The sequence below is a fragment of the Mustelus asterias genome, chromosome 4, assembly GCF_964213995.1.
Source record: "Mustelus asterias chromosome 4, sMusAst1.hap1.1, whole genome shotgun sequence".
NCBI classification, from domain to species: domain Eukaryota; kingdom Metazoa; phylum Chordata; class Chondrichthyes; order Carcharhiniformes; family Triakidae; genus Mustelus; species Mustelus asterias.
The window spans coordinates 28,335,498-28,349,135 of record NC_135804.1 but is presented as its reverse complement, the minus strand read 5'-3'; the positions used below and the strand labels follow the sequence as shown (position 1 = coordinate 28,349,135).

Genomic DNA, 13,638 nt, shown 5'->3' with positions numbered 1-13,638 from the left:
ATATGCCATTAGCTGTGTTGTGTTTTTGAACATCCTAAGCTTGTGAAAGGCGCTATATCAATGCAAGTCTTTCTTTCTTGGAGCAGGTGTGATAAGACGGTGTAAGGAGTTGGAAATCTGTTCAAGCTAAGCAATGGATGTAGAAACCAAGTGTAGAACTCTACATTGCCATTGTTGAAAAGAATGGGAATGGAAGTCATTTAGAATTATCACGACAAACAAAAAGTGCATGTTTTCATTTTTATTTTTTCAAGCCAAAGTAACATATTGATATCCCAGTTTCAATATTCAACATGACATTCATATTACATTATACCGTATACTACAGTAATACAATAAAAATCATTTAGAAATCAGGGACACATTTGTACCAAACAATACATCTGGTCAAAACAGCTGCTAATTCTGCCAAACGCTACAGCAAGCTGAGAGTGTGCCAGCAATGTAACATTTCTCATTTATATAATTAACATCAGTTTACAGGCTCAAATCTAAGATACAAGCAAATTTGATGCAAATTATGCAAAATTCATTTTTTAAAATTGTGTACGTGTAACAACTGCAAAATCCCACTGCAGTTAACTCATGTGTGACTATTGTTCCACCAACGGGCAGGATTTTCCAGCCGTGCTCACCCTAAAACCGGAAAATCCCACCTGGGGCCAACAGACCATTGATTGCATGGTCCACCATCCCGTCCCCTCGCCGCCCGCTACAATTCCCGTGGCAGACGTGACGGGAATATTCCCCCCCCAACGTTTTTGTGTCTAGGCTGCTTCTAGATCAAATTGAAAAATATGTAATTAATTGGATAGTCCATAAATTTATTGATAATGGTATTAGCTTCAGTTTGGGAACAGTCAACATTCATTTGTGCCAAGCAGTTTTCAGCATCTCACCAGCTCAACTGCCTCTTAAAGCAGTAACATTCTGAGTCACATGGAGCAATAAGCAAGATGCTCACTTGACTTGTAACCAGTGACCTAAAATCACTGGGAAGTGGATGCGGGAGATTGGACTGTCTGGATTTGTTTTTCAAATTTTCCACTCCAGCCTTAAAGTTACAAATGCTCAGAGGGGAGCGGGCAAATCCAAATCCATCCCTTGCTTGGGAAAAGCAAAGTCAAGTTTCAATTGAATCCAGTTCATGGTCCCCACAAGAGAGACAAACAAAATCCAAGCTGACAAGCTAAGGTACTGCACCCCCAGCCTGGGCTTGATCCGATCCTTGATCTTAGCCAAAAGGCCGAGAAGCCTGCCTGCTTATCTGGCTGACAGGAAGCACGTACGAGCAAGAGGCCTTTAGTGAAAAGAAAATGAAAGCACAAGACTAAAACCCCTCAGCATCTTTCACAGAATGTATTTTCAAACCGTTCAATGTCACCAAAGTTAATTGTTAACAGTATGGTTTCGGATTCATAGCCTGCTCACTTGCCGATTCCGTTAGGAGATAAATAAATTAAATAAATGCCTGTTGTTTTACTAAGCTGTTTAATTATGCAAAAGTTATTTATGCTATCCTGCCATGCAGAAATATATATGCAGCATCCTCTTAATCTTCCAACTTCAGCTGGTGAAAGCAGCCACCATAGTGCCAATGCTGTTCCATGTTAAACTGCTAGATGCAGCCTAGACTGGAGTAATCACAGCAGTATCATGTCACCACCTTAAACATTACATTATACTTCCTCCTTCAGTTGGTAACTGAAAGAGCTACAGACATAGGCTAAAGCCAGTCTGTGTTAAATTGACAGAAAATTGACAGACCCAGCCTGGACTCGGAAATTACAACACCATAACGGCAGTGCTTTAAACACTACATTATCGGGCAAACAAACTGTAGAAATTTCTCATGCATTAAGATGTTATATTGCATATCAAAAATTGCTTATCTATAATTTACATTAAACAGTTTCATAACCAACACCATTTAACATTGTGATACTGTCCAATTTCTCTGTCAGAATGCATGCACGCAAGTCACTGAGCTGATAATGAGTTTAATACCTCACTTGTATGAATATATTCTGGCACATTGTTACACCGTTGCAAACATGAACCTTGCATTATTTATAAGGTTATTTAATCTTTTTAACAATTAACACCACTGAAATATGTAAGTATCATTGTATCAACTATCAAAGTGTCTGTATTTAAATAATAAGGAAGGACTTTATTGAGCAAGTAACATGCACCCAAACAAATTGGTATCTGAGATATGTCTGTCAATACAGGATAAAGTATACAGAATATATACACAGGTACATTTAACATGCTATAGTAATAGAGTAAAAATCAAACAGTTAAAATTAAACTTGGGTTTTGGTACACGAACAAAGTAAGATAGATTACAGTAACAGAGAGCATGCACATGGTACCAACAATTAGAATCATACAATCCTACAGTGCAGAAGGAGGCCATTCGGCCCATGGAATCTGCACTGACCATAATCCCACCCAGGCACTATCCCCATAACCCTTGCATTTATTCTGTTAATCCTCCTGACATTAAGGGGCAATTTAGCATAGCCAATCCACCAAACCCACACATCTTTGGATTGTGGGAGGAAACCGGGGCACCCGGAGGAAACCCACGCGGACACTGGGAGAAAGTGCAAACTCCACACAGACAGTGACCCAAACTGGGGATCGAACCCGTATCCCTGGCGCTGTGAGGCAGCAGTCCTAATCACTGTGCCACCCTGGAAGAGAAGCTCAGGAAAAGAGCCACAAGATACCAAGAAAACAGGTGTTTCCCAAATTAGAAGATGAAGCATGATCTCAAAATCTTAATCATTTTTGAATCCAGAATGAACTTCAATCCTTTTTCTGAAATCATCTATTTTTTTAATTGGGCTACAATTCCAAATGGAGCGATGTGTAGGGAGATGGTGGTGTTGTGGGAATGTCACTGGACTAGTAATCCAGGGACCCAGACTGATGTGCTGTGGACACAGATTCAAACTCCAATGACAACTGCTGGAATTTAAATCCAATGAATCAAATCTGTGGAATTGGGTGTTTTGGTAATGGTGACCCTGGCAATCCTCATCAACTGTTGTAAAAACTCATCTGATTTGGGAGAAAATTGTTACCTGGTCTGGCCTACAGCTGAGTCCAGACCCACAGGGCATTGTGGCTGACTTTTCACTGTATTCTGAAATGGCCAACCAAGCCATTCAAGGGCAATCAGAGATGGACAACAAATGCTGGCCTTGGCAGCAATGTCCAGTTCCAAAGAATGAAAAAATAATATATTCTAATATGGATCCAAAGAGAAATATATTTAAACTAAAATTAAATGTGCTTTTTATTGAAGAGTTTAGAAGCTCTTTAAAAAAAAATGTCCTCAGGTTCTATTTTCATGCACTTGCCATGAGATATCCTAGGCCTCCATTGAAGCCAATCTAAAGTGAATGCATGTTTCCCGCAGATAATTGTTCCCCTCTAGATAAATTGCTGGAGAAAATGCTCCCCCACTCCCTATAGCGGAATGTTTGTGACAGAGAGGCAGTCGAGGACACAGGTCAAATCTGTGTCGCACCCCTGCGCTCTGGGGCGGATTCTCCGACCTCACCCCCAGTTGTGGTCCTGCTGCAGTGAACGGAGATTTGGCTGAGCACCAAATTCTCCATTCTCGCTGGCAGCAGTGGTGGGGCGTACGAGATTGGAGAATTCCAGCCTCTATCTATTCTAGATGAGGGTCTGCATCCATTTCTTCATTTTCAAATGTGTCAGCGGCAACACTGTCAAGGAAGCGACTGCAAAATACAACCATGGGCCAATTAAGGTGAAAATTGGAGCTTGAGTGAGACCAATGCAGTTTATTGTATCTTTGTTGTAAAATGCAGCCCATTTTAGATTGAGCTTCTATCTATTTGTACAATCTATGCCCCCGACCAATTGGCTCCGCAGCTATAAAGTTAGCTTTATTCTCTATCGAGTAAATTGAAAATACTTTCCCTCACAGTGTATATTCCATCATAAAAAAAACTGTGTAATGTGGTCATTGGGGTAGAAATTGGATGGAAAGTGGTGGCCAAAATGGCCATTTTAAAGGGCAATGGCCTGGGCCCTAAGGATGCCTAAAAATAACATGCTAGCCTTGTATATGCTTTCTGGCCCTTGTGGAGATTCAGCTGCCCTGAATACAGGAGGTTTTCTGTGCGTGGTTGTGGTGTTAAAAGGCATCTTCCATTTCTTAAGAAGATTCATGTGCAGCACTGCAGCTGGTTGCTGACAGCTGCTACTTCTATCGCCCACCCACCTGCGCCCATAAACTCCTGCGGGCCCCGCCAAGGGCTGCACCCACAAAGCCCAAAATTATTTTCCCGAACTGAGCGAGCTCCAACTGAGGCACCACCAGCTGGAGCTCAATTACTGAAATGAGGCCCGAGGCCCTTGGGGGAAGAGGGGGAGGTGGAAGGGGGGGGTGGGGTGGACAAGAGTGGAACTTCTTGCTTTAAGGTGGGGGCCGCATGTGTGAAGTAAACACCAAAATCCTGTGTCCAAGCCCACCCTTCCCACTTCATTGGGGCTGCCTGGGTCAAGGCCATTGTCTGCATCAAAGGAGGTGTAACCAAGGGTTGGGGAACTTTTAGATTAGGTGTTTCCCCATCCCTGGGCTGATAATCCTCCAGCAAGCCAGTGCACCCAGTGAGAAGGTGTGTCAGGGCCTGCCCGCAGGACAGTGACTGGGGAAAAAGACGCAACCTGGACTTCCTGAAATTCTGAACCATGGGACCCTTTCTGAAAGGAGTTCGATTGGAAACGTATGCCCGTTTGTGGACAGCACCGCTCCTGTTCTGAAAGCAGTTGAACATCTCCAACCTACACTGTACCGAGATTTGTTCCTAATGGGTGCAGACACCAGACAGGATATATTATTACTGAGCCCAGAATGATGAGCAGGATCAGGAGCAGAGGGTCCCCATCGGCTGACACTGTAAGCAAAGGGACTGCAGATTTTCAGGGCAAGGTTGTTGTAGCTTCAAGCAGAGCATTGCAATCACAGTCAGAAATTGAAATTGTTTCAGATGATTTGTAACTATGGAGAACAGTCCCAGTGGTATGCTCAACATGCTTTCCTGGGCATTACTTATGTCGTCTAAATGTTTTACATAATCTTCGATTCATAGCCAGAGAAACTTTCTCTATTTTACTCTTCTACTTTGATTCAAATTATCTTAGATAAAGGTCGTATTTTAAACAACACTAAAGTACATCTGGCCTTTAGCTGTAGATTTACATTCTTCCGTTTTGATGTTGGAAGCTTCCTCCCGCTGTGTCTGTTTATCACCTTGTGTCTTGCCGTTGACTTCAGGGCTCCCACTGATTGGAGCTCGCACTACACTGTACTTAAGGGGAGTTGTGTACAAGGAACGCGGCTGAGTGTCGTCTCGGCTACAGTTGCACAGTTTTTTGAAAGCAGATCTGAATTTCTGGGACATTAGATTGTAAATGACAGGGTTGATAGCACTGTTAGCGTACACACACAGTCTGCAGAATAAAAGGAACCAGGCATTTTCATACTGCTTGTCTATGAAGGAGTTGACCACCACTATTGTTCTGTAAGGCATCCAGAGCAAAGCAAACAGAATAACCACCACTGCCAGCATCTTAGTGACCTGCAAGGAATCAAATCCATACATTGTGAACAGCCTTTTAGGTTATCTTGAATAAAATGTACTTTGCTTCAGGAAGTTTCTTGCAAATCTTAGACACAATTTGGTGACAAATTTCATGAACTTCCTTTGAAAGTGAGCTGTTGCAAACATGATTTGGATGCACCTTTGTCATTTGAAAACTGGAAGATGTATTGAAAAGTGAAGTTATTTTCCAACCACTAGCATTAATTAATCTGCTTTCCATCATTTTATCTAACTATCCCAGACCAGCATTCAATGTACAAGACTATCAAAAACTTCAGGGGTGGACTGTATTGTCCTCTCTAGTGGCGTGTTTGGAAGCACAGAGGGCATTTAATCAGATCAGAATGTGATGGATGAGCACCTCGTCACCTTCCTGTCTCCATCTCGATTAAGTCCAGTGCAGGAGGGCCCGTGGTCAACCTTCCTGCCCCATTGCCTATTGAGGCCCTTAAGTGGGCAATTAATGACCACTTAAGTGCCTCATCGTGCTGCCTCTATTAACCCAGCAGCAGGAGGTATGTTGCTGTGTGGCGTGCATGACAAATAAACTTACTATTTATGCTTATCATTTCCCAGTAGAATCACCCCTCTTTCAAGGGCACTCACTGGCTGATTGGGGGACCTGGCATTGTGGAGGGGCAGGGAGGATCCATTGATAACCACACCCGTGCCATCATTGCCAACACCCCCCCGATTCCCCCACCCATTATTACTTACCTGTGGCCTGGGTCGCTCTGTGATCCTGGGCCTGTGGTGGGTGTCTTTCCTGCATGAGCAACCACCTTCCTGTGTATAAGAGCCAGAGGTCTCTGACTGGCTGGCAGCTTTCGGTAGGCATGACCCCTGTCCACAATGTCCTGATCCCAGGCAAAGGCCTGTACTGGATACCCCACCAGCTGATTGTGGAAGGCTAACCAAACCACAAGCCAAAGGTGACAACACGGCCTGCCGTTGGCTCTTCAGCCAGCAGGCAAGACCTCCATCGGCTCGACAAGATGTCGTCCCATGTCTTTAATCATTTTGCTTCCTTTCCCATATCTCAGGCCAAATGTGATCTTAGCCTAAGAGAGGCAGCAAGTGGCCTATCCTCAGACTTTCAGCAGTGGGACTTTGCACAAAGCTACGAGCTGAAATGCAACAAGTTCCCAAAATTCTATCCTCCTGATATATAGCCAAGATGGTACAACATTGTCTGAAACATTGGTTCAACTACAATTCAGGTCATTGTGCTACAATAGAACATCAAGGGAGAGAAATCCGTTCAAGTAGCACTATCTCCACCCTTGAAATTGGTATAGGCCTTGTTGCGAATATGCTGGTTCATGGTTTATGCACTTTAACACATAAATTTAAGTTTTAGGAATTTTTAAAAAACTGTAATAAATGGGACCAATGCAATTAAAGCAAGTTTAGAGTCTATTACTCTTAAACAGTTGGGGCTATGTATTATTAGGAGATTAACAACTAAAAAGGGAAGTTCATAAAACAGCAGGTGAGCTTACTTAGCTAACGAACTAGAGATGTGACATCTGCAATGTTTGAAAGAAGAGCATTCCGGAGAGATCTGTTTGTTTTGAGAATTAGAACTAAATTAGTTTAAAAGCATTTAGTGAACTCTGAAAAGATGTAAATCCTGTTTACTTCATCAGGCCAAAGAAGAAATTGGAAATGAGGGATAATTAATCTAAAGGTCAGTTTGGGGACATCCTAGAACAGGCTTTGTCATCATGGAGGAGGGTGGAGCCTAGGAAGGTTTTCTGATTTCAGTTTATTTGAATGTTTTCCTGGTAAAGGTTGTTGCAGCTTAGACCTTGTGCAGTTGAAAGTCACTGAGAGAAGATAACCAAAGTAAATGACAGTTAGATAGACCTGTACTGTAAGCAGAGTAAAAAGAAATGGGCTTCATTATTGACCATATAGACAGACAATGAGTAAGAGTTGAACTCAGTTTGAATTTTCTGAGGAAACAAAGACAGAAAATGGCTTAGTTTGAAAGTAATGGAAAAATCAATAATGGTCCTCATAGTTGTGTGGCAAAAGAAAGTAGCCAACAGGTTAACTTGGAAGTATTCAGAAAGTAACCAAAGCAAAAGACTGAAGCCTCCATGGTTGAGAGACAGTAAATGAAGGTTTTAACTCTGAGAGTAGCTGGTGCTCAGGAGAATTGTACATTGTTACAATTGGCTGGCACATTGTTATGGTTGTTCCCAAAGAAGAAATAACTTTTAAGTTATCATAACAAATAAGATAATTCTTAGGGGAAGGAAGAAGAAACTTAAGGGTCTAGCATATGTGGATATAATCTGTAGTGTTAACTTAATCATGATTGCTTTTTTTATTTGGTTCCTTTTGCAATTAAGTTTGTGGTTTGTTAAAAAAACAAGTGAAATCTTGCAATATATTTCTTTTGATTAAAATGAGATGTTCACATTTCTCTTTAAATGTTAATGGTCTTTAAATGAATGATAAGTGTCTGCATAAATTGGCAATACAAAAACTAACTTCTCCCCAGCCTGATTTTGGTGAGGAAAGAGACAAACAAGAATGCTAAAACTGGAGATGGGGTACCTAAGATACCATGATAAACTAAAGAACTGGAAAAAGGCTCAAGAGAGAATATCTTAAAGATTCTCGTACGAATAAACTAAACCCCAGCAATACTTTGCATTTCTGTAACCAGAGGCATGAAATCTAACTCAAAAGAAGGAAGATGAACAGACAGTTTTGACTGAACTATTTTATGCAAAAGAGTGGAAGGTTCATCAAATTTAGCCTGTTAGAAGGAGGCTTGATTTGTGTTTCAGGTCCATTCAGTCTAGAAAGAAGTATAAATGGGGTATCAGATTATTCCTTCCAATATTCTTTAAGCCAGTCTCCTGAGCTCCACCTATGCGAACTCTAATTCATCCAGAGCTCCGCTGCTTACATCCTAGTCCATACAAGGTCTTACACTGCAAACGCATGACCATTTCCATCTAGAAGGACAAGGGCAGCAGATACATGGGAACACCACCATCTGCAAGTTCCCCTCCAAGCCACTCATCATCCTGACTTGGAAATATGTCGCCGTTTCTTCGCAGTCGCTGGGTCAACACCCTGGAATTCCTTCCCTAATGGCATTGTGGGTCAACCCACAGTACATGGACTGCAGCGATCAAGAAGACAGCTCACCACCACCTTCTCTAGGGCAACTAGGGATGGGCAATGAATGTTGGCCAGCCAGCGACGCCCATGTCCCATGAATGAACAAAAAAAAGTATTCCAGTCTACAGCAGCCTTTGTTTTGTCAGTATGGTTCCATTGTCAATATTTCAGCTGTCTCTTATGGTGGTAAAGAGGTTCCATTGCCAAACTGGAAGAAGTGATGTGGAGATGCCGGCGTTGGACTGGGGTGCATGATGCTACCAAATAAACCTGTTGGACTTTAACCTGGTGTTGTGAGACTTCTTACTGTAAACTGGAAGAAGAACAGGGAGGCTTTCCTGGCTGGCACTTATCCAGCAATCGCTACCAACAAAACAGATAGACTCTCATTTGAATGTGGGACTTTAGAGTGCATTATTTTTGAAAGATAGGCATTCTTGTTCTGCAGACAATACAGGGAAGAAAATGTACATAACAAGATCCTAGAAACAGCAAAGCGATAAATGGAAAAGGAAACCTGTTTTTGGTGGTATTGGTTGAGGGTCAAATGTTTTTCAGGAACCTTAGAGAGCTCTGCTGCCCTCCTTTGAACAATGTTGTAGGATCTTTTACAATAGAGGCTGACAGGGCCTCGTAATTTCTCTTGTAGTCTGAAAGTGAAATGTGAATCTGAAGGAAATTAGTATTATCAAAGAAACAGCACTGGAGACGTTAATAGGACTAAAAACTAACAAATCCCCCAGATCTCACTCCCCCATCGGAGGATTCCAAAAGAGGTAGCTGCAGAGATGGTGGATGCATTGGTTTTGATCTTCACTAGATTCTAGAAAAGTCTTCAAGGATTGGAAGAGAAAGCATTCAAGAAAAGAGGTAGAGTAAAACAGCGAACTGGAGGCCAGTTAGCCTGACATCAGTAGTAGGGAAAATGCTAGAAATGTGGTAACAGGTTACTTGGATAATCATAATATGATTGGGCAGAGTTGACATGGATTTATGAAAGGAAAGTTGTGTTGGCAAATCTGTTGGAGCTTTTGGTAATTAGCAATGCAGGTAAGAGGAACCAGTGGATGTAATCTCTTTGAATTTTCAAAAATCATTCAATAATGGGCCACACAAGATGTTATTACACAAGATTAAGGTTTGTGGGATTGAAAACACTAAATTAGCTTTGATCATGGATTGCTTAATGAACAGGAACCAGGGGATAGGAATAAACAGGTTATTTATGGGTTGGCAGGCTGTAACTAGTGGGATATTGCAAGAATGACTACTTAGACTTCAGCCATTTACCATCTACATCAAAAACTTAAATGATGGGAGTGAGTGTAATGTATTCAGATTTGCCGGTTATGCAAAGTTTAGTGGGGAATGAAGCTGTGAGGAGGCCACAAAGAGGTTGCAGAAGGAAAGAGACAGGTTAAGTGAAAGGACAAAAATATGGCCGATGAAATATAGTGTGCAAAAATGTGAAGTTAGATAGAAAAGCAGAATATTTATTTAAATACCAGAGACTGGGAAATGTTGATATTCAGGGGGTCAAGGTTCACGAGACTGATTCCTGGGATGAAACAACTAGACTATGTGGAGAGATCGAACAGATTCAGTGGCTTGACATGATAGGTGCTGGGAGAATATTTCCCCTGGCTTGGGAATCTAGAACTGAGGGTCACAGTCTCCAGATAAAGAGTCAGCTATTTAGGATTGAAACAAAAAGAATTGTTTTACTTCAGGGGTTGTGAACCTTTGGAATTCCCTGCCCCAGAGAGCAGTGGATGCTCCACCATTGAGGATATTCAATCAGGGACTGAAAGCTTCTTGGATACAATGGGAATCAGGGGATGTAGGGTTAGTGCTGGAGATATAACTGAGATAGAAGATAAGAATCTATCCTGTTAAGTGGTGAAGAAGGCTCAAAGGGTCAAATTCATAAAATAAGGGTTCAAGTTGTGAATGTGGCTTGCACTATGACCTAATTCAGAGCAAACGTGCCACTGATGTGAGCCAAGCAGGCACTGATTGTATTGTCACAGGTATTTGGTGAAACTGTTTATTGCAACTGATCTTTGCCACAAATGTCCAAATAGCCTGAGGTGCTGCCCCTCAGTCTACAATAAGAAACATTGTCACAGTAGCAGCAATCATATTTCGATAGGCACTAAAATTCACCCAAAAATAGGAACTTGACATAAGGATAAATGAATTTTTTTAACCCTTGTTCAGTTGAAGAGTATCGATCACTGAATGGGGATTCATTAAAACCCAACAAAAAGCTCAAATTCCAAACCCGGGAAAGACACTTTAAAACAAAAACTTGCACTAATATGTATTAAATATGTATTGAAACATCCCAAGGTCCTTCACAGGTGTATTATCAAATAAAGTTTAATGCTGAGCTCCATAAAGAGGGCAGATGATCAAAAGCTTGGTCAAAGGGGTATTAAGGCGCATCATAAAGGACAGAATGGAAGAGAGTTTGAGATACTTAGTGCGGGAATTCCGGAGCTTACGATCTTGGCAGTTGAAAGCACAACCACCAACTGTGGAGCAATTAAAGTTGGTGATGTACAGAGACCAGAATTTGAAGAGCACAGATATTTCAGCGGGTCCGAGGCCTGGAGGAGATCATTAAGATAGTGAGGGATTTAAAACATGAGAATTTTAAAATCAAGGATTTGTGTAGCTGGCCTAATGTAGGTCAACAGCACATGGGTGATGGGTGAATGGGTCTTGGTGCAAGTTAGGACACAGGTAGCAAAGTTTTAGATGACTGCTTCAAAATTACAGAGGAAAGAATGTGTCCAGAGGTATTAATGTCATGAATGAGAGTTTCAACAGCAAATATGCTGAGGCAGAAACAGAGATTAGACCATAAGATATAGGAGCAGAATTAGGCCATTCAATCCATCAAGTCTGCTCCACCATTCAATCATGGCTGGTAAGTTTCTCAACCCCATTCTCCCGCGTTTTTCCCATAACCTTTGATTCCCTTATCAGTCAAGAAACTATCTATCTCTGTCTTAAATACACTCAATAACGTGGTCTCCACAGCCCTCTGTGGCAATGAATTCCACAGATTCACCACCCTCTGGCTGAAGAAATTCCTCCCCCTCTCGGTTCTAAAGGGTCGTCCCTTTATTCTGAGGTTGTGCCCTCAGAGCCGACCAAAACATCTTCCCCACATCCAACTCTGTTTCAGTATTCTATAAGTTTTAATTAGATCCCCTCTCATCCTTCTAAACTCCATCGATTACAGACCCCGAGTCCTCAAAGGCTCCTCAGACGTCAAGCTTTTCATTCCCGGGATCATTCTCGTGAACCTCCGCTGGACCTGGCGACGTTACAGAGGAGGAAATAGGCAGTTTCAGTGGTGCCAAAGATAAATGATCAGACGCCCATCTCGAGACCAAATATGACATTAAGTTTGCAAACAGTCTGGTTCAGCCTCAGACCGTTCCCATGGGAAGGGATGGAGTCAGTTGCGAGGGAACAGAGTTAGTGAAGTGGACTGAAGACAAGGGCTTCTGTATCTCAATATTTAGTTGGAGGAAATTTCTGCTCATTGAACTATTGGAAGTCAGGCATGCAGAGACAATGGAGGGATTGAAAGAGGTGATAATGAGGTAGCGCTGGATGGTGATTTCAGAGTACATGTGGAGAATGATGCTGTGTTTTTGGATGATGTCACCAAGGGACGAGGATTATCGGGACCATTAGAAATAGAGCAGGAGAGGCAGCTGAATGGAAGGTCATGATATTTGTGACAATTTGGGGCAAATATTCCCGTTCCGCCCGCCACGGGAATCGGAGCGAATGAGAGGCGGACCATGGAAAGATCCATTGACCTCGGATGGGATTTTCCAGTTTCGGGGTGAGCGCGGCCAGAAAATCCCACCCAATAAATCCATGTGGCCCTCATACTTGTTGTTGGAGGTGAAGGTGAAGGGAGGGTGTTTTAGGGAGATAACTTGTGGTGAAAGAGAAACCACCTTTACTTTCCTGCATGATTTTTGAACAGTAAGCAGTTTTCGTGATGGTGACCAGGATCCAATCATACTTTGGTGTGGTCCAGCTGGATCTGGTAAAGGGAGCTTAAGCTAGTTTCTCCAATAAATATATTCAAACCTGTTTCCCTATACTTAAGGGAGCAGAGGTAAGGGGTGGGGAGGGAAGCGGGAGAAATGACTTGGGGAATCACTAGGATGAGAAACTGTAATGGTTTTAATGGGCTCAAAGGTGGCAGAGAGAGTGTGATTTAACAGATCGGCTGCTGCAGAAATGTCATGATGACTTGTGAGCCAAAGGCTTGATAGTTGGGAATTGGAAAGTGCAGTGGGAAATGATTTGCAGGAGTGTTTTTCCAGTGGTTAACACAGAAAGAAGTGGGGTTAGGAGGGGAAAAGAGGAAATAGATGGAAAGTAATATCAGGAAGTGAGCAAAGGTTACCTTATCAATGATAATTACAATGGGAATAGCAAGGCCACGTGAGTTGGCAAGATTAAGGAGGTTGTGAATGTTGGGGGGATAGTGAGTATGTAAGGCAAGATTAATGGAGGAAGTGAGAGCAGTGACTCAGAGACAAGAGAGTAAGAAGAATGGAGATAGAGATTGAAATCACCAAAGATGAGAAGCTGCCTAGTGCAGGGGGTGAAGAAGGAAAGCAGAGAGATACCTCAGTGAGAAAGTTTGTACAAAACTTAGGTGAATCTTGAGTGTAATTGAACAAAGGGAGACGGTCAGAGGAGGAGAAATTGCCAGAAGTCAAGGTGTGATTTAAAAATAAGCGCTGCATCATCACCATGGCAGTTTGCGTGAGACATGTAATCTAAAATAAAGCCAGGCAGA

At 42.2% G+C, this 13,638-nt stretch overlaps 1 protein-coding gene across 1 annotated transcript in view; it reads right to left on the bottom strand.

The window, feature by feature from the left end:
- Positions 1-226: 226 nt before the first annotated feature.
- LOC144492577 (thyrotropin-releasing hormone receptor-like) overlaps positions 227-13,638 on the bottom strand; it is a 52,103-nt gene continuing 38,691 nt past the window's right edge. The window contains exon 3 of the mRNA XM_078210732.1: positions 227-5,627. Within this exon, the coding sequence (XP_078066858.1) occupies positions 5,205-5,627 (423 nt within the window). The 3' untranslated portion in view covers positions 227-5,204. The remainder of the gene's footprint in view (positions 5,628-13,638) is intronic.